Source organism: Cyprinodon tularosa, unplaced genomic scaffold (genome assembly GCF_016077235.1).
Source record: "Cyprinodon tularosa strain WSP-4 unplaced genomic scaffold, ASM1607723v1 ctg30, whole genome shotgun sequence".
NCBI lineage: Eukaryota > Metazoa > Chordata > Actinopteri > Cyprinodontiformes > Cyprinodontidae > Cyprinodon > Cyprinodon tularosa.
The window spans coordinates 7746033-7772271 of record NW_024039008.1 but is presented as its reverse complement, the minus strand read 5'-3'; the positions used below and the strand labels follow the sequence as shown (position 1 = coordinate 7772271).

The 26239-nt window shown below is 38.3% G+C and overlaps 1 protein-coding gene across 1 annotated transcript; it reads left to right on the top strand.

Moving 5' to 3' along the window:
- Nucleotides 1-642: 642 nt before the first annotated feature.
- Nucleotides 643-26239, top strand: podn (podocan). Its single transcript, XM_038291579.1, has 11 exons — nt 643-835; nt 10386-10670; nt 10791-10884; nt 13770-13834; nt 14568-14677; nt 14761-14917; nt 16463-16578; nt 16681-16894; nt 17003-17446; nt 19991-20139; nt 25507-26239. The coding sequence occupies exons 2-11, from the start codon at nt 10407-10409 to the stop codon at nt 25655-25657; spliced, it is 1764 nt and encodes a 587-aa protein (XP_038147507.1). The 5' UTR covers nt 643-835; nt 10386-10406; the 3' UTR covers nt 25658-26239.

The window sequence follows — 26239 nt, the reverse complement described above, 5'->3', positions numbered from 1 at the left end:
TATTATACATAACTATGTTATTTATCATCATCTACGAGCTCAGCCTCTTAACCTTAATATTTGCGTTGCCCTAGAATTCGTTATTTATAATTACATAGGAGCGGGTCTCGCAGCCATGGAGGCAGACATCTTTGCGCTACGGCAGCGCAGAGCCAACAAACTAGCGATTGCGAGATCGCCCATTACGCTCAAAAGTAACTACGGCAAGTTGAGAGGGATGAACTGAGACGATACTGAACACACAGACTAATGAAATACTATCTGTAAAATTATCTATGTAAACAAACCTCATTACTTGAGAATGTAGGTGATGCGGACGTCGTGGACGACATTTTGTCCCGTAATGCTCGCCGTACTGTTTGGGGGGAGAAGCGGTGGGGGGGAGATGTTCATGTTGCTGCGGTCTGCAGTCTGGACGTTAGATGTCGCTGAAAATTACACACTGTAGCTTTAAAGACATTTCAATTAGTGGTAAAAAATGCAGGGTGGAATATGAAAAAAAGTCTAATCAAAAAAAATTTTTGCGACCCCCTTGCAGTACCTTCGTGGACCCCCTGGAGGTCGCGGACCCCCTATTCAAGACCTCTACAATAAGGCAGCTGGAACATAATTCAGCTCTGTGAGGTCCTATATTGTCGCTCCTCACTTTCAACTTGGAGATCCCACCTAAGGCTTTTCTTCATATGCAGTGGGCTTCACTAAACCCTTAAGCTCCAACCCTTGAAACTATCAGGTTACACTGAGCAGTTTTAATGCTGCCCAGGTTTTTCTTGTTGTTAATGATGGAGAACAGAGTAGACGCAGCATTTAACTTCTCTCTCCAACCATTCTGCTGGTGAGTAACTAAATAATCAACAGAGAATGTATTTTTGTTTACATGACTGCTCTCTCTGGGTTTGGGTCTGAGCCAGAGGAGTTCAGATATATTTGTGTGTTTTACAGCAATAGTAAGGTAGAAGTGGGGTGGACAGATGTCTCTGCAGTAATGTGGACGCTGCTGAGGTCCTTTGTGGTAAAGAGAGAGCTGGGCCAAAAGCCAAAACATTTCGATATAAATGTCTGTCAATATCCTGACCCCCCCCACATATAATGGCTTAAATTTTGTTCCATTGCTGCAAGAAAAGAACATGTTTTGTGATAAATCAAAACCAGGTATTACATTCAATAATACTTTATTAATCCCAAAGGGAAATAATGTTGAAAATAAATGTTGCAGTTTTTTATTTCTATCACGTTTATGCGGGTGTTGAAAGCTGTAGGCAGGGTTCTTCTTTAGTAGTCTGTCTTGCACCAGATCTGGAGAAGCCTCTGACTGAAAACATTTTGTTGTTGTTTAAAAAATCTTCTGAAGAGGATGCTCACTGTTGTTCATAATGTTCTTCCCTTTATGAAGAATTCTCTTTTTGTTAAATAATCTCTGGGGTTCTAGAGGATTTCCTAGAGCAGAACCTGCCTTTTTTTTATTATGTTGTTGAGGTTTTTGAAGCCATTTGATCTGATGCTGTTTCCCAGGTAGATGATTGTGGATGAGCTCCCACTCTGTAGCATCTTGTTGCAAACACTGAAGGACCTAAGCTTCCTTAGGGAGTACAATTTGCTCTGTCCCTTCTTCTAGTTGGCTTCACAGTTGCGTCTCCAGTTCAGTGTGTTGTCCAGGAGAACACCAAAGTATTTACCTTTGTCTCATGATCTTAACAGAATTCAATTTGTTCCTGTGTCATCTGAAATCTACAATCATTCCCCTTGTTTTGTTGACCTTCAGGATCAGATGATTGTTTCCACTCCATAACAAAAAATTGGTTCACTAACTCCCTACACCTAGATTTGTGTCCATCTTTGATGCACCCAATGAATGCAGAGTCATCTGACAATTTCTGCAGATGACAGGACTGTCTGGCACTGGAAGTCAAAGGTGTATAGAGTAAAAAGCAATAGTAATGGAGTTTTTCACAAAGTAAGTAAGTCAGGCTGAATTATGTTAAACGTTTTGGAGAAATAAAAGACTATGATCCTGACAATGCCGTCTGCCTTGTCTAAATGACAGTGGGTTTGTTAAAGCAGGTGTACGATGGCTCCAACTTCACAGTGATAGCTGCTTTTTTGTTTGCTGAGGTGTACCAACAGAAGTCTCTCTAGGACCTTCCTGATGTGGAATGTCAGGGCAACAGCTCTATAATGACTGAGGACTGTTGGCTGAGTCCTTGACATTTGCATGAAACAAGTCCAAAGCTTTGTTTTCTGTGATACAGCAGCTGACACTGTTGGAACATTGGCAGAGTAGCAGAGAGTGAGGTGTGATTAAAATCACCAGTTAATGCCATAAATGCACTTGGCTGTTGTGTCTGGAGCTTGGCAACAACAGAGCTGATTTCCTTACATGCAATGTCGGCAACAGCAGAAGTTGAATGTAAACGATTAGTAACAGAACACTGGTAAACTCTCTAGAGAAATAATAATATGACTGAAAACCAAGTGCAAACAGTTCACTATCTGGGCTGCAGTGACTTATACGCCATTTACACTACCCTTGAAAAACCGTGCCGCGACCGGTCTGAGCTCAGTAACTGAGATAACTTATCGTGTGTAAATGGAAAGCAAACTGAACTGAACCGAGCTAGACAAAACCGAACCAAGCTAACTGCAGACCAGCTCCAGAGGTGGGCTCGGCTCGGTTTTTCCCTGGCTCGGTCCTCTGATAACAAGTGCGCATGATCAGAACGCGTCATCTCCGTCTGGCTGCACATCCCGATTCACACTCCCTTGGCGGTAATGCCCCGCTAGAAACAGAAGAAGAACAACTTTTTCTTCAACTATAAACAACAATCGAAATCTTCTCCACGTAACATTTTAAATAATGGCATTTTAAATAATAACACCGAAGTACAGCAATAATAATCAAGCATAACTTTCTGAATGTGACGGGCGCCGCCATTTTGATTTGCTTGATTCCCTCCTTCTTCATCTTCTTCTTGTGTTTTATGGCGGTTGGCAAACAACTTTTGGTGCATTACCCCCACCAACTGCTTGATTTCCTCCTTTAATACTGGCAGTAATACCGCAGATCGTCACTAGGAGGCGAGTCGAGGAACCGAGATAGCGTGATGTGTAGAAGGTAGTCAGAACCGAGCTCAGCCTGGTTAACTGATCCGAGCTCGGACCTGTCTCGACATGGAATGGTTTTTCAAGGGTAGTGTAAATGGGGTAAAATATTCCCAGTAACATGTCCTGGATGACACCAGCTCTTGTTCACAAGCACTGTCAACCCACCTCCTTTGAGTTTTCCTGTGTTCTTTAAATCTCTGTCTGCTCAGATGGTTAGAAAACCTGGCAGAGAGACGCTTGAGTCCGAGGTATGATCCTGCAGCCAGGTTTCAGTAAAACTAATAATGCTGCATTGGCAAAGATCTGGCTGGGTCCTTGCAAGGGCTTGTATTTCTTCTAACTCTAGTCCTTAAGATCTGACATTGCCCATAATGATTGATGGAAAAATTGGCTTTTATTTCTTTTTTCTCTCTCATCTTTAGGCTAGTTGCTATGCATTCCTTGTACCTCGATTTCAACACAGCTGGTACTTCTGGAAGTAGTTAAAGTATTGTCTAAGCTTTGGAGATGTTAATTAGCTGCTCCCAGTTGTAAAAATCAACTTCCTATGGTCACTGTGGTGACATATCATGACAAGTATTAAAAAAGGACAAAAATATCAGTAAAAATCCTTTCAGTTTCACATCACTCAACACTAGAAGCAAAATACATTAGAAAAAAGAAACTCTGACCCACAAATAGAAAAATTAAAGCTCTTGAAAAGAAAGAATATAAGAGTGAAGCTAGCAGAGCTAATCCAATTTGCAGCCACCTTAAGCAGCGCAATTTTCGAATTGAAAGTACAAAAGAAAATAAAAAGCTCAATCAAAAGAATATTTTGAGTAATTTTTTCTGTTTTGGCTGATCTTTTTCTCCAGGATGGAGTCAAAGCCAAACAGGAACAGACAAGATTATGCTGCTTTTTATAAGCAAATATCAAGTAATGCTTTTATATTTAACTATTCTCCCAAAGTTTAAAAAATCTAATACAAAAAGGAAAGTGTTCCCATCGCTTAATGAGCTGTTTGTAAATACAAACATCTAAACCTACATAGACATGCGTATGCATAGAAATGTACATGCATACATATGTTTAGAAGCTACTTATTAGGTCAAGAGTTGGGCTCAGAGATCTCTCTTTAACTGTCTTTCTGAGACAGAGACACCAGAGGAGCAAGTTTACCTTAAACATTTTCTAATATAGAAAATATTTATAGATCAGTGTTTCTACAGGTGCTGGTCATAAAATTAGAATATCATGAAAAAGTAGATTGATTTCAGTAATTCCATTTAAAAAGTGAAACTTGTATATTATATTCATACATTACATACAAACTCATATATTTCAGATGTTTATTTTGTTTAATTTTGATGATTACAAATGACAACAAATGAAAATCTCAAATTCATCATATCAGAAAATTAGAATATTACTGAAGACCAATAAAAACAAAGGATTTATAGAAATGTTGGCCAACTGAAAAGTATGAACATGAAAAGTATGAGCATGTACAGCACTCAGTATTTAGTTGGGCCTCCTTTGGCCTGTATTACTGCAGCAATGCGGCGTGGCATGGAGTCGATCAGTCTGTGGCACTGCTCAGGTGTTATGATAGCCCAGGTTGCTCTAATAGTGGCTTTTAGCCCTTCTGAATTGTTGGGTCTGGTGTATTGCATCTTCTTCTTCACAATACCCCATAGATTTTCTACGGGGTTAAGGTCAGGAGAGTTTGCTGGCCAATTAAGAACAGGGATACCATGGTCCTTCAACCAGGTACTGGTAGCTTTGGCACTGTGTGCAGGTGCCAAGTCCTGTTGGAAAATGAAATCTGCATCTCCAAAAAGTTGGTCAGCTGCAGGAAGCATGAAGTGCTCTAAAACTTCCTGGTATGTGGCTGCGTTGACCCTGGACCTCAGAAAACACAATGGACCAACACCAGCAGATGACATGGCACCCCAAACCATCACTGACTGTGGAAACTTTACACTGGACTTCAAGCAACGTGGATGAAGTGCCTCTCTTCTTTTCCTCCAGACTCTGGGACCTTGATTTCCAAAGGAAATGCAAAATTTACTTTCATCAGAGAACATGACTTTGGACCACTCACCAGCAGTCCAGTCCTGTTTCTCTTTAGCCCAGGCAAGACGCTTCTGACGCTGTCTGTGGTTCAAGAGTGGCTTGACACAAGGAATGCGACAGCAGAAACCCATGTCTTTCATACGTCTGTGTGTGGTGGTTCTTGAAGCACTCACTCCAGCTGCAGTCCACTCTTTGTGAATCTCCCCCACATTTTTGAATGGGTTTTGTTTCACAATCCTCTCCAGGGTGCGGTTATCTCTCTTGCTTGTACACTTTTTTCGACCACATCTTTTCCTTCCCTTCGCCTCTCTATTAATGTGCTTGGACACTGAGCTCTGTGAACAGCCAGCCTCTTTAGCGATGACCTTTTGTGTCTTGCCCTCCTTGTGCAAGGTGTCGATGGTCGTCTTTTGGACAACTGTCAAGTCAGCAGTCTTCCGCATGATTGTGTAGCCTATAGAACTAGACTGAAAGACCATTTAAAGGCTTTTGCAGGTGGTTTGAGTTAATTAGCTGATTAGAGTGTGGCACCAGGGGCCATCAATTTTGAACCTTTTCACAATATTCTAATTTTCTGATATGATGAATTTGAGATTTTCATTTGTTGTCATTTGTAATCATCAAAATTAAACAAAATAAACATCTGAAATATATGAGTTTGTATGTAATGTATGAATATAATATACAAGTTTCACTTTTTAAATGGAATTACTGAAATCAATCTACTTTTTCATGATATTCTAATTTTATGACCAGCACTTGTATGTTCCTATTGTATGTATGCTTCTATCTCCTTGAACCCCAGTCAGCCTCGACACAAGACCGCTCAACCAGAGCCTGGTTCTGCTGGAGGTTTTTTTACGTTTCAAAGGCAGGTTTCCCTCTACTGTTGCTGTATGCATGCTCGGTGTGAGGAATTGTTGTAGAGTGAACACTATGATGCAAATTAATATGTGAAGGTCCGGGGGGGGGGGAGGTTATGTCAGGGGCAAATCCTGTTAATTTAATGACTGTATGCAAACAACTGGTTTTCCTTAGATTGACAACTTTGAACCTTGAATCTGACTGCATGACTGATTGAATTTACCCTGTAAATTACCTTGAGATGACTTGTTGTGAATTGGTGCTATACAATTAAACAGAATTTCATTTATTTGACCATTTGTGTTTATCTAAATTTAGAAAGTTAACTTTGAGCTGTCAGTGATTTTGTCAGAGTCTTGGTTTGTTGGTCCCTGTTTTTCTTGGTTTTCCATTTGTTGTCCTCTGCTCCCCTCTTGTGTCCTCTTTCCCTTGCTCTGTTTTCTGTTCTGCCCTCACCTGTTTTCAATTCCCTCGTTAGCCCTCTCTTTGTCTCTGTCCCCTTTAAAAGCCCTCCCTCTTCAGTTCCTGTTTGCTGGATCCTCGTCTAGCATCTGCCTGCCTTCCTCGTCTCTCCCTGGCTCCTAGACTTTGGTTTACCTCTGATGTCTCCTTGGTTCTGGTGCGTTTGTTATTTTCTGTTGGATTTTGATTCCTCCTAACAAACACCGCCTCATGACAGATTTAGTTAGAAGAGATATATCTTCTATCCACCATGGACAGATATTGCTTAAGACATTTATGTTCTACATATTTATGGCTGATGCTATGCTACTGTGTTTTCTTAATGTGCTAGAATAGCATCGTCATTGGTTGCTTTTATACTTTTGATCTAATCTGTTGAAACAATCTCCTCACTGAAGGTACTTTATTTTGATCAGCCAGTTACAACAGTTAAGGAGTTTTTCTTTTTTTTTTGGTTAGGTGGGACCACTATTATTTATGGTCATGAGAAACTTCAACGCTTTTGAACATCCAATAATCAGAGGTTTCTGGGTCTCTCAAACATCTTTGAAATCCAAATTCTTTAGTGGAACCAGTTCTGATTACACACTTAAAGGACACGCCAAAGCTATAAAAAATAAAGGAAAGGAAGAATATGTGTTTTTGGCTCTTTTTCCTCCTGATTCAAATTCTTTTCAGTACTCCTTTCCTTTTTCCCCCCTCTTTAACCTCCCTATCTCACACATCTGGAGGGGATCTGGTGCAGATCTGTGACTGCTTGCCTGCTATGGGACAGACAGAGTTTGGACCACACATTACTCTTCAGTACTTTTTTCACCAAATGTTCTTAGGGGTAAAAGTACTGCAGGAGCTCTGCTGCTGTATACTTTATGGTTGCTGTTATGTTAGACGGAGCTTGCGCTGAGCTTTGAGTCGAGGTAATTCATCTATGCATGGCAGTTCTGACTTCTGGCATGTGTAGGACTATCTGGATAGTTGAATATAGACAACAGGCCTCTGATACTTCTGCAGATAAGAAACAGAATGAAATCATGGACAATAAAACCGAAAGCATATAGATCCATGTGTGTGTAAGGCAAAACGTATGTTGATTTCACAATATTATTCAGGGTGGTATTTATCTGTAGCTGCAGCTTAGTAGAGGGTATCCGTGAACATCTGGAATCAAACTCCTGTGGTATGCATGCCTGGGCATGCTCGTTTATAAAGGATTTACAAACCTTCTACAGAAGGAAAATATGATCAGCGAGCCCATGAGCTCCACTTGGAGTGGACCTGTATAAGAGCCCAGGCATCTGTGGGAACGCCGCCACCTAGAGAGGAACCCACAGGGACCCTTTACAACCACATGGACATTAACAAGCACTCAATCAAGATGCGAACTGAGGCAAACACTGAACTAACACTCCTCATACATACATTATCACCCAGGTCTTTGGGCCAATCCTCCTGGGGGAACATGCCCACAGACCCAGGAGAACCCCAGACCCCTCAGTGTGGGAAGGGGGCTGGCAAAAAGATGGCTAGAGGAAGCAAGGAGAGCCATCCGAGCCATGACCATCCCCATGGTCCCAGCACTCTCCTCGGGCAGAGAGGAGAGATCAGAGGTGTGAAAGACCCCATACACCCCTCGGATGTATTGTTGTTGCCTTTTGGACTAATGTGTATTTAAAACCAGGGGGTAGGGTAGACGTGCACTCCTCACCTCTTCTATCCTAAGTGTCTGAATGCGTTCAATCCTCACACCACAGGTGGACATGAGCAGTGGTGTCAAAAGTACACACATTTATTACTTAAAGCTACAGTGTGTAATAATTACAGGGATATACAGTCAGAAATGTAATATATTATACATAACTATGTTATTTATCATCATCTACGAGCTTAGCCTCTTAACCTTAATATTTGCGTTGCCTTAGAATTCGTTATTTATAATTACATAGGAGCGGGTCTCGCAGCCATGGAGGCAGACATCTTTGCGCTACGGCAGCCAGAGCCAACAAACTAGCGATTGCGAGATCGCCAAAACGTCACAACGATGTAGAAAAAATAACGAATATATTTATTATCTTAAGTCTGCAAGAAATCTATACCCTACACAGACTAATGAAATACTATCTGTAAAATTATCTATGTAAACAAACCTCATCACTTGAGAAGGTAGGTGATGCGGACGTCGTGGAAGACATTTTGCCCCGTAACGCTCGCCGTACTGTTGGGGGGGAGAAGCGGTGGGGGGGAAATGTTCATGTTGCTGCAGTCTGCAGTCTGACCGCTAGATGTAGCTAAAAGTTACACACTGTAGCTTTAAGTAGAAGCATAGATACTGGAGTTTAAAAACACTCTGGTAAAAGTTGAAGTATCAACTAGCCCTCTTTACTCAAGTAAAAGTGAAAAAGTATGTGCTCCAAAAACTACTTGAAGTATAAAAGTATAAAGTAACCTTTAAAAAAAACAGCCAGATGCCACTAAATGAATTGAAAGCTCAATTTACGACAATTTCTTTGACATAGGGCCAAAGATGAGGAAGGTCTTGTTGGTCTCCATCTCCATCCCCCGATAAGCTCTCACATTGTAGCATGGCATAGACAATTTGCTTTTGCAGTTTGAAGAACACCTGCTTGCTTCTGATGATTTCCTTTAGCTAACCAATGAGTGTTTGCGTTATATGACTCATCCAATCACACTAGTTTTCACTAGATGTGGATGGTGCCAATGATCTGCATTGGATGCAGCGCATGACGGAAAAATTAATATTTATAAACATTAAATCGAAGTTAAGAGTAAAGAGTAACGGTTGCTTTAAAATTTTAAGGAATAGAAAGTACAGATACTTGTGTGAAAATGTAATGAGTAGAAGTCAGAAGTAGGAAGAAAAATAAGTAATGGAGTAAAGTATAGATACCTAATGTATACCTACAGCAACGAAGTATTTGTACTTCGTTTTTTGACACCTCTGGACATCAGCATCGGAAGCCCACCCTGATGCCCTACATATCTTTGTCTGTCCATCACTGATGCTTCCCCTCACCTGCACTATCACTAACCTGACTCCGCCAGATGGATTTGCTCCGCATATCCATCTGGAAACGTTCCGTTTAAGTAATTTTGGGAAGGGGCGAAAATACTGGTTAGCTGATTGGCCTATGTTGGCGATAGACGGGCCAAATAAACCAATCAGATCAACGAAGCACATGACGTACTAACAGAGCGACGACGAAGAGGAGCAGATTGATAGATCAAACTCTTGCCTAAACCAGTCGGGAGAAGAGCAAAAACATCTTTTCCTCTGAGAAAAGCCTCCAGAGCAGTGTTTTGCTCTTCAACAAAATGAAGGTTCAGAAGTAACACAGTAAAAGTCCACATATGTTTCATATCCTGTTTCCTGATCTTAAACAGGCTGCTAATGCATAAATAAATCTTCCAGTGTTGCTCAACTGAACAATTTCTGCAAACTAGAGTGGCTCAGGTTTCTTGCAGTAAAAAAATGACTGACTATAATTAATTGGAAACTCTTGATGGTAAAAGTCGCCCCTAAGGATGGGGCAAGCAGTCGATAGGTTTATTTATTTTTTTTTACATTTGAGTCAGGTTAGCTGCTCTGATCAACAACAGGCTATTTCCCTACAAAGCTGCTCTACACCCAGAGCGCAGAGGGGCTGCTGCTCAGAGAGTAGAATTCATGAGGATTACTCAGACATGAACAGGCTAATTAAAATACCCCTTTTGTCCATGAAGGGATATCTGTATAACAAAGTTTAAAGCACAAACATGAATGTGAATTTTGCAAGATATAGACCCTTTAAGCTGTGTATTAAATCACAAATACAGAGAAGATCTGGAAATATTTTTTCACTATATTGTAAAGATGTCATTTGTTGTGTGTTTGCATGTGCAGCAGAACCGCCCAACAGTAGACATGGACTTTCCAAAGCATACCATTCTGCAGGCCTTCTGTGTAATGCTCCTGGCATGGATGCTGGTGCGCTGCCAGACCCCTGTCGAACCTGAGCAGGAAGAGGATGAAGAGGTAGTGATGGAAGCTGACAATGCAACTTTGGCAACATCCGAGTGTCCATCTGAATGCAGCTGTACGGCAGACGGAGCAGTGGACTGCGCTGGAGTTGACCTTACAGAGTTCCCAGAAGAGCTGCCCAATAAAATTCGCCGTCTCTCTCTACAGGTCAAACACAAATAAACAGTCAGTCGTTTCAGAAACAACTACTCATGAGCAATTTGACATTTGTTTTGCCCAGAACATAACGTTCTGCCATTGTAAAGATTGCATGTTTTCTGATTGCAGAACAACAAAATCAAGGAAATAACAGTGGAGCACATTTCCCATCTGCATCAGCTTGAGACTCTCAACCTCCAAAATAACTGGCTGACCACAGAAGGTAAACACAGTGACCCAATCGCAACACTACACCGGAGCTCTGTGTTCACAGGGAAGCAAAATACACGCAGCGTTCCAAGGGCGTTCTGATCAGACAGAAAGGAAAAGTTTAATAGTGCAGTTTAGACGATTGATGCTAATATCCTCAGTAGAAATCTCACTGGGGCAAAATAATTACTGTTATTATATTCATTGTCACCTCCTGCCTGTTTCAGCTGTTTGTGACAAGTGTTTAAATACAGAACATGAAAACAAGAAATAAATGACAATAAATAGGAGGGAAAGATTTAACTGTTTTGACAGAAAGGTTTTTGAAGTGTTGGAGTAGTGAGGTTTTGCTGATGGTTAAGTCTGAAAAGGACTTTAAAAAAAATAAATCTATTTTTTCCCACTGCAAGCCCTAAGAAAGAACTCGATCGACTAGCATTACCATTTTGTTTCTCATCCGTTTCAAATTTTTATTTATTTACTAAGGTATGAGGCTTTGTTTTAAGAGATACTCCAGCCTTGACATGATTCTTGGCACTAGTTCTGGTCTAATTCAGGATTCATCTCACCTGTCAGCTCCACCCCATTCCCAATCATCCTCCATCAGATCCACCTTTAGGTTTTAACAACAGCTTGCATCCATTATTGTTGCACTACTGCCAATGATTGGATCTAAATATCTATCCATACAATTCACATAATGATCCCAGTATTCAAAAAAAAAACAACTGAAAAATCTTCTTTTCCCCCTAAATACTATTTAACTTTTCAGCCACATTTTCAAATTTCAATTCCCATTAAAACAGAATTCTGTTTATAATAATGTTCTTTCATTAACATATTTTCTATAACTAATAAAGACATGTTCCATTATTTCTGCATTATCACGCCAACTAGAAAAACCAGTACTGTAAGTAACTATTTTGTATCCTATTATCCCACCTAATTTTCCATATCTTCTTGCTTTCTCTCCAAGCTATACTTTTGCCTTCAGATTTAGATAACTTTACTGGGAAAACTCACTTGAAGGAGATGAAAGGATGACAAACAAGCAACAGTGACTGAGCCGAATGTGCATATATGGGAGAGACAAACAAAGACCAGGCTACCGGTAATCAGCAGACTGGGAGCAGGTGTGAACAGAAGAGTCTAGAAGGGAGCTAGGGGAAGGAAAGTGACACAAGAGGGCAAACAAGAAATACCTAAGAACTCAAACACATCCAGAAAACAACATAAAATAGAATTTAAACCAATAAAACTAGAAAACAAAGCAAAATATGGATCAAAGGGAAACTGAAAAACTCAAAAAGAAAACCTAAACAGAACCAAAACCGTGACTTTGCGCTGTCATCGAAGCTGACTTTTTAATTAAGATAAGGTGGTTAAAATAGAATTTTTGACATAAAGCAACACAAAACAGTACATTTTAAACTGCAACATGAGTGAATTCAATTCCATCAATAAAATCCAATGAATTATTGAGACGCAGTAATAATTAAACTGATCTGAACTGGCCCTGCGGCAGATTGGGGACCAGGCCACGGCGTACCCCACCTTTGGAGATAGACACCACCATGATCCCGATGGTTGGATGGACTGAACTGGCATAAATACTCTAATTAACATACATCTAAAACCGACTTAACAGCATTAAGTTATTAAGAATAACTAGAATGCTGGATTTAGTGATCGTAATATTGTTTAATTATGTTAAAAATAATAATCTTTGCATTTAGTCAACTATGTTTAGTTGAACCAGTTGACATAACTTGGTGATATAAATTGATGTCTTTTTTCTACAAGGAGCTATCGAGCCTCAGAGAGCTAAGGTTGGTCTGAGAATGGAAAAGTCCGGTCAGCAAGGAATAATCAATGGATCATTATTTACACCTAAAACGAATACGTTCGCAGTGATTTAATGAATTAAGCGTTAATCAGTAAAAAAAAAATAAAAACAATATTTTTCGTCTGGGTGCGGCCTTTTTTGCCCAAATATAGTAATCCCTCCCTCCTGCCATCTTCCAGCAGTGACGTCACGGTGCGGTAAGCCTAGCGCCATTCTCCCCGCTTTACAAGCAAAATCAATGGGAACTACTAGACACATCTGCAATCAACAACAATTATTGAAGATTTCCAGAGGACTTCACCATTGAAATTCACCAGAGCTATAGTGAAACTGACAATGCCAACGTGCATGGCAGCTGGATGTTAGAATACATCGGGTAAAAGTGAAAAAAATGAGTTATTTCACCTTTCCGATTCATGATCCTCCATGGACCGCGTTGGATCGCCAACTTGAAGAGGGAGGATTTGCCATCGAACTTCTGGCCAGAGAAAAAACACGTAATATGTAGCCAACATTTGGAAGAAGAATGTTTTCAAGATGACTTGGATAATAGCGCGTTGTGACAAACACCAGATACAGCACTGGGACTTGATCAACAGCCGATACCGCACCGTGACGTCACAAACCAGTAGGTGGCAGTAGTGTTCTTTGACAAACATGGATGCCTCCAGTAAAGCACATTCACATGAAAATTACTCTTAATTAAAAACTATGATCATTTATTGAACAGTATGTAAGAATTTAATATATAAACTATTTTCAGAAATTTGTATTCTAACCGGACTTTTCCTTTAAAAACTGTTTTTTTTATCTTTGCGTGAAACATTTAGGTTTTGACTTTTCCAAGGCTTAGTGAGCTTCAGGTCATTTTCTTAAGTGGTTTATTTTCAGTATTTGTTCACATTTCCAGATAAGCTTATAACCAAACATCTTAGAAACAATGTGGCACCCCCACCCATGCAGTTTGGATAGGTTTCTTTTCTTTACCTCCATACATTTAATTTGTAGAATGTGGAATGTATATCTATATTATCTGTTTATTATGCTTTCAGGTCTTGAAGATGAAGGTTTTGAGATGCTTGATCAGCTGGCCTATTTATACCTGGCAAACAACAAGGTGAGCGATGCACCAGGATTTGAACTGCTCAGAAGCACAATGGCCTGTTTGTTCCTTTGTCCTCAAAATGACTCATCTGTGTTGTTGTGACGGGCGGACGGCGGTCGCTTGCGTCCCATGATTACTGTTTGACTGTTCAAAGCTGGTCAAAGCTAAAAAAAAAACGTTTGTGACCTTTCTAGACACGACAAGGGAGGGAGAAAAGAAGGACGGATCTGTGTGTTTCAGTAAGGACAGACAGGAAAACAGGATGCAGGAAGAATAGAGGATTTAAAAGTGCTCAATAAGCCTTAAAGACATCCGTGTTACTTTAATGCATAAACCCTGTTATTAAGGAGAAAGCTCTAAATGAATATCTAATCTGAAAAAGCTTCTCTGCCTTCTATATTCTCCCCCATTTTATACATTTTAGCATTGCTAAAAGCCTTGATTTATTAAAGGGATATTCATTTTTTTTTTGCGGTGAGGGCATTAAGATAATGTATATTTTATCTGCAGCAAAACAGACTATGGATGTATGTGAAATGATGGGAAAATCGTGCAATACCAATTAATTTTACACTGATTTCAGAGATTAAAACTATATGGATTCTTTACTCATAGACCTTTATTTATTGTCATTTGGATTATTATGGCTTATGAAGAATTAAACGCAAAGTTCAGTGTCTTAGAAAAAAAAGAGCTACATTACATAACTTATATTTTGTCATATCATTTTCTGATGTGCCTTCAGCTCACCTTTGCACCCAAAGTTCTGCCGCCATCTTTAGTCAGTGCTGATTTTGCTGCCAATCAGATCTCCAGGATCTACCCGTACACATTTGGTCATAAACCAAATCTGAGGTACCATCCTGTATGCCAATGGAGTCATTTTTGTTTGCTCTATATTTCAAAATCATATATCCTTCGTGTTTAATTGTTTACAGGTCTGTGTATCTCCATAACAACAAGCTGACGGACGAAGGACTTCCTGATCACATGTTCAATGCCTCCGACACCTTGGAGATCCTCACCATATCCAGCAACCTTCTGAGGGTTGTTCCCAACAATCTGCCACCCAGTCTTCTCCGCCTTCATTTGAAGGTCTAACACACTCAACAATAATAAATACTTAAAAAATATTTTCAAATACAAGAAGTTATAATATTTTTGAGGATAAATGCAACACAATGGGGTATGTTCCTGCATTCGTTGGCTGCATAACAAGGAATCTTCCAATCCGAACAGGCCATGGCGCCGCGCTATGACGTAATCAGACGATGAATCTGGCTTTTGGAAGAGGCAGCCGCTGAATTCGAACTCAGCACATTTTACAAACATTCTTTTGATAAATTTTGGGTCCAAGTTGGAGAAGAGTGACTGTGTTCTGTCAGATGAGCATACCCTGTCAATACCCATTTATCCCTTTAGTTAATCCCTTGAATTTTGTACGAAAAATAAACTTTAAACTACCTCAACAGGTGTGTATCCCTTTAGTCCTGTACAAACAATTTAATTTCTTAGTTTTTGTTGTTTTTTTATGCATATATATATTTTTTTTGTACGTAAAGGGATACACGCCCGATGAGGTAGTTTAAAGTCCATTTTTCGTGCAAAACTAAAGGGAATCATTAGTTTGCCTCCTCTGTTCCTGTTCGGCTGTGACTCGAAATATCAACACCTTTGTTTCTAGATGTTGGAGCTTGGCCTGTTTTTCAGTGTAGTCCTGTTTCTCTGACTGTGACTAACTGGATGTGCTCTCTTCATCCTCTGACATGGGAGTTTGCTCAGGGCTCGTCTGCCTGGCTGTTTACTTCCTGGACGGGGCCGCCTTTTACAGTTGCATTTTGTATCTCTGCTTCTGTCTCCTTGAACCCCAGTCTGCCTCAGCAGATGGCCGCTCACTCTGAGCCTGGATCTGCTGGAGGTTTCTTCCTGTTAAAAGGGAGTTTTTCTTCTCCACTGTCGCTACAAGCATGCTTAGTGTGAGAGATTGCTAAAGAGTCAATGAGTCGATGCAATCAACTGGTTTTCCTTAGATAGAAAACTTTGAATCAATTTGACTGGATGATCTGGTGAAATGTAAAGTGCCTTGAGATAACATGTTGGGAAATGGCGTTATATAAATAAACTGAATTGAATTGAATTTAAGGGATTGCGCATGCATATCGACTGTGGGTATACTCAGATTAATACAATGCTGTTGGCATAATGATCTCTTATTAACAGCAAAAAACTTCAATTGCTCAGGTTTGCTTTCAAAGTTGTTTTTGATAATGTAGCACAAAACATTTTTAAGTTAAATTAAGGCAAAACTACACTCAGCATGGTCTAAAAATGATTCAATTATTTTTAAAACTTCTCAAATTAAAACTGTTCAATGGAATGTAAGGAGTACACAGAAAAAATTGAAACATCAATTTACTTGGGTTAAATTTTGATACAGCTCCAAATGAAAAATGTGTATTTTTTTGGTTTGAAACCATGAATTTCACTTTACCTAGAATGTAAATGTAATGTAAAATCCCTTACAGAGGGGGAAAAACCCCAACCGAAACTAACGATTAGTTTAAAACGATGTTTTTTAATGTCCAACATGCCTACAGTTTATATATTTGGCATAAAATAAACCATTTTCCTATGTCACAGAGTAACAAGCTGGAAGAAATACCACCAGGAGCTTTAGGGGATTTACGAAACCTTAGAGAACTTTATCTGCAGAACAACCTCCTCACCAATGCTGGGATAGATAACGAGACTTTCAGGTGGGCTAAACACATTACTCAGAAAACCAAACCATCAAAATACTCTTTACTGCTAAAAGCGCAGATACAATCAACTGATTTGCTGCATCCCTCTCTTTGCAGTCAGCTGAGTAGCCTTGAGTATCTCGATTTGTCTAATAACAACCTGAGCGTCGTACCTAAGGGTTTGCCTCGCAACCTATTGCTGCTGCACCTGGAGAAGAACGCCATCCACAGCATCCCTGGAGATACTCTGGTCTCCGTGCGAAACCTTGAATACCTGCTCCTCCACAACAACAAGCTGCGCTCCCGCTCTATTCACCCTATGGCCTTCCAGGTAAATTTAAAAAACAAAAAGATTAAAATGTATTAGATGTTACCTGCTGTCTTCACTAGATAACAACAGTCTTACTGATGGATTTTGAATATTTTTTGTACCCACTAGGGCTTAAAGAAGCTTCACACTCTACATTTGTACAATAATTTGCTGGAACGAGTTCCCAGGGGCTTACCCCGACGAGCCAAGACACTCATGCTACTCCACAACTTTATCTCTGAAATTGGCCGCAACGACCTGTCCTTTCTCTACACCCTGACGGAGCTTAATCTCAGCTATAACAAACTGACCAACTCTAAGATTCACCGTGACGCCTTCAGGAAGTTACGTATACTGGAAACTCTGGACCTGTCCGGGAATGCTCTTCATGCAGTGCCCCTGGGTCTTCCTCCAAGTCTACAGATTCTAGAAATCAAGAACAATCGGATCAGTTTGATACCAGAAGGCGCCCTGACAGGAATGCAGAAGCTGAAAAAGTTGATTCTGAGTGACAATCAGCTGAAACTTAACTCAGCCTACCAAGGAGCCTGGATGGAGCTCAGTGCACTCACAGTGAGTGGTCTGCAGTAAAGCTATGCTGGTAACATGTTTTCTATTGTTTTAGCACAAGGTTTGATAAGAGTCCCTAAAAACATGATGCTTTAGGCTTCTTGGAGCTTTTCTTCCGATCACACACTGCAAAAATGATCTAGAAATAAGTAAAAATTTCTTAAAATAAGTGTAATTGGCCTTAATTTGAGCAGGTAAATAAGAATATTTAGATTTATTTATTTATTTGACAGGGACAGTGTACACTAATAAGTATTCAAATGCACCAGAATTAGCCAAAAGGCAATTTTTCATCTGTTGTCCCTGGAAAGATCTTAAAATTGTCTACCTAAATACACAACAAAAATACAAAAAAAGTAAAAAGAAACAAGAATAGCTGTTCAAAACTTGTTTAAAAATACAGAATTAATGTTCGCTAGACTACAGATTTTAGGTTAATAAATAGAATAAAACATTCAAATAAAAATAATTACTATATAATAATTATTATATAATACTATATAATAATTACATTAAATACACACATGTACATATACATACACATATACATATTGTTTGCCAATGGAATGAGTTTATTTACTCTTAAAATCAAATATTTAGATAATATGCACTCAAAAGTAAGACAATTTTTTCTTATTTTAAATGTAAATTGTATCGTTTCATTGGCAGTGTCCCACTTACCTCCTCAATTTAATAAAAAAACGACTTACTGAGATTAAATTTTTTTTGCAGCTCATTAACACATTCTGACTAGTTTAGTTGTATACTGGTACAGGGAAATTTTCTAAAAAAAAAGATAAAAAATGACCCCAAGCAGGTTTATTCTGTATTTCCTCTTTTTTTCACCCAAATATTTTAGATTAATATGATAAATATATGAGAAAACACTAAGTGCGATTTATAATTTCTTCAGCTAACAATCCAAGTCCAGCCTTAAAGGGGAACGCCGTTTTTTTTTTTTTACATTGGGCCCTTGATTTTACGTTATTGCTAGTGTTGCACCGATACTGATACCAGTATCGGACGGGGCCCCGATACTGCCCTAAAATGGTGGTATCGGTATCGGCGAGTACCAACAAATAGGGCACCGATACCATTTTGAGAGCCATAAGTTTATTTAACTATTGTCACCCACTCCTGGTAGGCAATACCAGGAGTATTGATGACATGATGCCATGATGGCAATTATTTTACATTATTATGGTATCGGTATCGGCTGATACTGCACAGCCAGGTATCGGGTATCGGTATCGGGGCCAAAAAATGGCATCGGCGCAACACTAGTTATTACATCATGTTCTACTCATCCATATGAGTTTTGTGTCAATTGGAGCCGTTCTGAAGATATTCTGTTAGGTTATATCCAAGTAACGTCTTCCTATGGGCAACGACTTGAAGGAACAAACTAAACTGTTCATAATTTATCATTTATGGTACACCAGCATTCATTACATGTAGGCCAATCACTATCCCCCAGACATCCGCGGTTATATTTTTTATGTTTATATTTTTTTTAAACAAAGCGGTGCGATATAACCTAACAGAATATCTTCAGAATTACACAAAACTTATATGGATGAGTAGAACATGATGTAATATCGTAAAATCAAGGGCTCAATGTGAAAAAACCGGCGTTCCCCTTTAAGGCACAATAAAACTGACCCCGTTGTTACGTCATGAATCCTCTTAAACACCAGCAGAGGTGAGTTTTACTGGCAATACAGATTATAATCCAGAATCATGAAAAAACACATGAATAGGAAAAACAAATCTGAAAAAGTAGAACATATTATACTACAGTGTAAAGAATTGCCCCCCCACCCCCCCCCCAAAAAAAGCAAAAAACAAATTAAGTTTATTTATAATAAAGTTATTTCTAAGGTTTCATGAAGCAAACAAAATGTGTTCCCAAAGAAAGGTAAGTGCTCCCAGAAATGGGCGGCCAACCATAATTACTCCAAGAACGCGATGATGATTTAGCCAGAGGAATGGAAAATAACCAGAACAACATAAAAATCCTCAGAGGCCTCTGTTAAACTGATCGTTTGGTTTTTTCTCCCTTTGTTTTATAATGAATATGAGTTCATTGAAAGAATCTTCTTCAGTTATTTTCAAAGGAAGAATGAGTTGGAAAATTAGATACAATGAAATAGTTAAAAAACTAATACATTTACAGAGGTATATATATTTATTAAATAAATAAGTATAATTTAATTGCGTTAAATAAAAACTGCATTTAATGGATTTATCAAAAAACATCGAGATTAAACATATTTTTTGGATTATGTACAGTGGGGAAAAAAAAGCTCATTATTCATGATTTGATCCATGAGTTCCAGGTCAAACCTGCTGTCTGATACGATGATAAATAAATAAAAAAAATAATAAAAAAGAAATGGTGCGAAATTAAAACCGCTTTTCTCTCAGAAATCATTTTTTTTCTTGATTTATGTTCATTTTTGGTGTTTTAAGCAGGGGTTATCTGTTCACTCTCTTATCATTCTCCTTTGTTGATTTTTTTTCTTCTTTTTTTCATTATTATTTTAGACATTGGACCTTTCTGGTAACCAGCTAACTCATATTCCATCTGACCTTCCTGAGTCCCTGGAGTACCTTTATCTGCAAAGCAACCGCATCTCCAGCGTTCCTGCTTCAGCTTTTGAAGGGACGCCAAACATTAAAGGCATCTTTCTTAGGTAAGAAAAGCACAAACATCTGCTTTTCTAATGATTATAATGTTCCTTGGTAGCAGCTGTCCATGACACTAAATCCACTACTTGCTGCATTGTTCTGGTTCCAGTGATTTTTGTGCAAAATGTCCTCAGCTTGTTGCACCTGAAATATTTCAGATTGTGGGTAGACTTCTCTTTGCACAAATATGCTTTCCACAAGCACTGGAATGTATGGAGTGAACTTGGTTCCATTATTATTTCAAGTAAAGAATATGTAGTGGAAACGGGAGATTTGAAAAAATAAATAAGATCCACATTTTGTAAATTAGAAGAGAAGTTGTAGAAGAAAAGGCAATCCAGAAATAAACCTTTGAAAAAAATACAGATTAAATGTACTGTTTTATGTTTTCTGTCATTTCAAATTATTACTATTTTATAGAAATTTGTTTCAAATGTCTTATTTTTTCCAAATTAAATTTTTCAAATAAATGTATATATACATATATATATATATATATTTTTTTTTTTTAAGGAATATTTATTTTCATATTTCATCTTTTCAAAAGACAGATTTTTTTCACATTTAAGTTTAGAAATTATATAGTTTTCATATTTTTTTAAACATCACATTCTTTTTACTTCTAGCCAAACAGAAACTTTTACTCGACCCATGAAATGTTAAAATCCATGCAGACAAAAAAAAAAAAAAACTCGACTCAAGCAGTGAAGAGAATCTTATCTGTAAAACACAATTTGAAAAGATACTAATTATAAAATTATAATTGAAAATATGAAATCACTTGAAAGAAAAATATGGAAATATAAAATCTGTAAGAGAATGTTTTCATAATGACAAAATTTGGGGAAAAAATATTGAAATCAAAAAGTAATTTAAAATAATAGGGTTTGAGAAAAAAAAACAGCAAAATTTCCTATTAAAAACTTTTCTAGTTTAATCTCAGGGTTAATTTTTTTTTATTTTCATTTTACTAAATATGTTTTTTTTTCTTTTGCATTTACATTTTTAAGATGTGCTCTTTGCTCGAAGCAATGGCACAAAATTTAATTCATAGAATTGTTTGGTATTTGGCCTATTAAAAACACACCTAATCTGGCAGCCTCGTTAAAGATTAATCAAAGGCTCCAATCTCCCCTAACAATCTTGACAAAACACAAACAGTGCAGCTCCTCAGCTGAAGCTCTTTTCTTTATAGTAAAAAACATTCTATTCAGTTCTTATTGACGTTTTTCTCATTAGAAAAGCAACAAATCACTTCTTTATTGGTTTCACTGGACCTCAGATCTGTAGTTTCAGTGTAGTTAAATCCTAACATCTTTTTTTGACAGGCTGAACTTTGATATAAATGGAGCATCACTCATCTTGCTGTCCCCTGCTTCTGACCTCAGCTCTACCTGCATGTGTTTTCTGGTGAGCCAGATTCAACTCAGATCAAGGCTCATCCCTCTGGGTTTGGGAAGGCAAAGTGTCCAAAGTTGCTTTTTGAGAAACCTGTTGTGTCCAAAATATTAATGAGTGGATGGTTTCCTATTTCGTCCGGTAATGCAGAAAAGATAGAAGTCGTTGGTTTAAGTTTCCAAACAATTAACGTTTGAAATCAGATTTGAACAAATGACTATAGGCCTAAAGGCCAGAAGCAACATGGACTCCAGAGCACTGGGATGACATCTCACCCGTCCTAAAATCAGCATTGACCTAGTTTATCGACGGACTTAAATCAAAATCTGGGATATTTATAAAGCTTTACAGCAAAGGTCTTCAACGTTTTCCAGGCCAAGGACCCTCAAACTGATGGCGAGATGGTGCGGGGTAGCCATCCTGATCTCGTGAGCTTTCAAGGTTTCACTCGCAGATCAGTCTGGAGACTCTCCGTTAAAGAAAACTTGGAGCCGTTCACCAAACGAACGTCCAATCAGCGTTGGCTTTGAGGCGGGTTGAGGTGTGACGCAACGAGAAGCGCGACAGTTCAGTCTAAAGAATATGGCGGCTTTAGCCGATGAAACTAGTGTTAGCGTGGCTATCGAGCAAGTTTTATCGTAATTACAGAGTATTTCTTCACTGAAAGAAGAGCAAAAACACTGCTCTGGAGGCTTTTCTCAGAGGAAAAGATGTTTTTGCTCTTCTCCCGACTGGTTTCGGCAAGATTTTGATCTATCAATTGGCTCCTCTTCGTCGTCACTCTGTTAGTACGTCATATGCTTCGTTGATCTGATTGGTTCATTTGGCCCGTCTATCACCAACATAGGCCAATCAGCTAACCAGTATTTTCACCCTTCCCAAAATTACTTCAACAGAAGGTTTCCAGATGGATATGCGGAGTCAGGTTAGGTGCGGGGACCCCCTTATTATATATATTATATGAAATTGTTTCCTATAGTCCCTCTATTACATATGGGGTAATGTAACGTAAGTAATCCCTCCCTGGGATTATTAAAGTATTTCTGATTCCTGGTTGATGGGACAGGTGTTGTGAATGAAACGGTGCCCAGCTTGAAAGAGCTCCTGTGTGTCGCTGAATTTGTGCATTGATGACTGACAGACATCTTCTGCCTCCATTTATCTGTTTACTACAGTCAGTTGAATTCATGTTAATGTGAATTTAAAGACATTTCAATTAGTGGAAAAAATTGCAGGGGGAATATAAAAAAAAAGTCTAATCAACCAAAACTTCCGCGACCCCCATGCAGTACCTCTGTGGACCCCCTAGGGGTTGCAGACCCCCTGTTGAAGACCTATATCTTCTAAACTAGAACTTAAATCATTGTTTGCTGCATCGTGTTTAGTAAGACCAAATATGTGTGATACCATTTCTTTGTCACATTTGCTTCAATTTTATTGTTCTAATATTTTTTGCTTGATTATGTATTTAATATTTGCTCACTTTTATATGATGCTTTATTTGTATATTTAATTTATTCTCTTTTCCTTTGTTTTTTTTTTCTTATTGCCCTTTGTATAAATGGTCCTGATCAAATAAACTTGCTTTGCTAGTTTACCTTGTTTAAAAGAGCAAGTTTGAAACATATTATCTATGTTCAGGACAGAAAACAGTGAGCTCAGCTGGAACTCCACGTCTAGTCAGGGATTTCCTGTTCATTCATCCGTTAAGCAATTAATTACTGTTGTGACTTTATGTTATTTAATATTAAATCAAATAACCTTTTCACTGTCATGTGCCGTCATCTGAGCACATGCTCAACTGGCTGTTTGTTAGGAAAACCAATAAAAGTGGGATTTCAGCTCAAATCATGTTCAAACAGTTACAGTAACTCTGCTCAAATATAGAAGAGATTTCAGTTTTAATAGTATCTGTAGAAACTTATATGCTGCTGACCTCTTTTCCAGGTCTGTCTTCTAACAGAGGTTTTAAATCTCAAATTTACTAACAAAATAATCATAAACTCCAAGTGGAACATATTTCAGTGAAAAATTCAACTTTACAAGTGAAACTCAAATAAGTTAGAGCAGGGGTCTTCAACCTTTTCCAGGCCAAGGACCCCTAAACTGATAATGAGATCTAGCGGGGACCCCTTAATTGTATATAGTGTATGAAATTGTGTTATATCAAACCGATCCTATAGTCACTGTATGACATATTGAGACATGTAACGAAAGTAATTTCGCCCTGGGATTATTAGAATATTTCTGATTTGGATGTGCATTGATAACTGAAAGACATCTTCTGCCTGAATTTATCTGTTCAATACATTGTGTTGAATTCATGGTAATGTGTATTTAAAGACATATTATTTATTGGAAAAAAAATTGCACAGGGGGAATATAAAAAAAAAGTCTAATCAACAAAACTTTTGCGACTCCCATGCAGTACCTCCGTGGACCCCCTAGGGGTCACGGACCCCCTGTTGAAGACCTCCGAGTTAGAGAACTTAACAGGTCAAATTAGCTTTTGATCCATCCATCCATCCATCCATCCATTTTCTGTCACGCTTTATCCCGGTTGGGGTCACATTATTTCCTTTTTCTCCATTTCAAGAATTTTTCTGTCTATATATATGTATATATATATATATATATGTGTGTATATATGTATGTATGTATATATATATATATATATATATATATATATATATATATATATATAAATATATAAATATATATATATATGTGAATATATATGTATGTATATGTGTATATATATATGACTGTAATTGATTAATTTGTTTATTAATTTTGCCATTAATCGATTACTAATCGGATAGCAAAGGTTCCTTAAAGAACACTTTTTTATGAAATTCAACTTAAACTTTATCTTTTTTACCTTAAATGCAAAAGGTGTACATATTTATTTGCACAATTTTCATATAACTACTGACCCCGCCTCTCGGCCTTAGACAGCTGGAGAGCCCAGGCTTGGGATAAGCTTTACGAAAAATGGATGGATATAACTTCTGCTAATTATTAATTGATTACTAAATTAACTTACGTCTATGTCATATATATGTTTTTTATATATATATGCAATTTTTTTTTATTAAAACCACATTAGGGTTTTTCTGTAGATTTATCTCATGTTGACCCTTACAGTATTTTTGTTTACATTTGTTTTCATTTTAACCATGCTGGTCTGTGTGGCTATTCTTTTTTCTATTATATGAAATGGCGGCAGCCTTAGGAAAATAAAACTTTTCCTTTCAGGAAGAAGCTGTTGTCTACAAGCTTATGTTATTCTCCATTCTGTTGGTATTAAAACCAAAGCACCATCTCCAGGGCCTTTGGCCTTCATTTTGTTGAGTACTGCAATATGGTAGCTAATCTCTCCATCTCCACTAACTTGAGTGCATTCAGGAAATATTGTGCTTTGTGTTATTCCACATAGTGCTGAGCTTATAGGCCCTGAAAGCAGCGGTCAGACAAGAGTTAAGAGGTTTTTGAATGTGTGCTTTCAAGGCTTTTGTTCTGGTTTGGTTCCAGTGTGACCTTAACCTTGCTGCTTTATAGCTGGTTCTTATAAGCTTTGACCCCGTCTGGATTTTGCATTTGGTATGATTATCATATCCTCTGATACGTACCAAACATATGGTCTGTAACAGCTGAGAACCATGGAGTGCTTGCAGCAGAAGGGAAATGAAAATAATAGTTTGGAATTGCAAATAAATCAAGGTGCCAGATGATTAAACTTAATTTATCCACATGCACATAAAATGTTAAACTGGTAAAAATTGATGACACTAAGCTCAACACCTGTGTGAATAAATAGTGTGGAAAGTATTTTTGTTAGGCATATGTTAGCAATATGCACCAGCGTCACTAAACACACTTGTTTAATCTGTAAATGCTTTGAATGTTGATTTCAGGGTCTTCCTGCAAAGGAAGAACACATTAAACTCGCTCCTCTGTTTTTGGTTTTCAAGGTTCAACCGGCTGTCTGTGGACTCCATAGATGAGAGCTCTTTCTCACACCTCGTCAACTTGCAAGTGCTGGACTTCGGGACAGGAAACCCTGAGCTGTCCTTCAAAAAGGAGGAGGAGGAAGGTGGCGAGGAGATTGAGCAGGACAACTAAAATGGCTGCATGTTGCAGAGGACAGAGCAGGCTTTCAGAAGGGACAGAACCTTTTTTATATCTCCATCCTAACGTCATTCTGAGATGCACAGCCACATAATTCTGGTGCAGGACACCAGATTAAAATCCACTTTATGGAGCAGGTGGTATTAGAAATGTTTTAAGCAGAACTTTATTATTTGGGCTTGATTGTTCAAATGCGGTCTGTGTTTTTGTTCTTTTAAAAGAAAATTATACATTTCTGAAACATAATGTGTATTTTCCAACAACAGTAATCTATGTCTAAATCTAAAAACTTTGGTGGTTTTAGATCAAATTTAGCAGTGGAGTTCTAAGGTTGGGCCAGTGCTTTCATAGCGACACAGAACGAAAGAATAACACAAAAATCAGAGGAATGGCACATCGTTTGAGATATTGAGTGAACCAAAGCGCCACTTGCAGCTCGGAATACCTTAAATATAGCCGATGGAACCTGTGATTATATCTCTCTACGACTGAAGCTAAAAGTACAGCTTAATTTTGACATCTTCAGTAAAATAAAACTGTAAAATTAAAAACTGGTCTAAGGGACCTAACCTATGC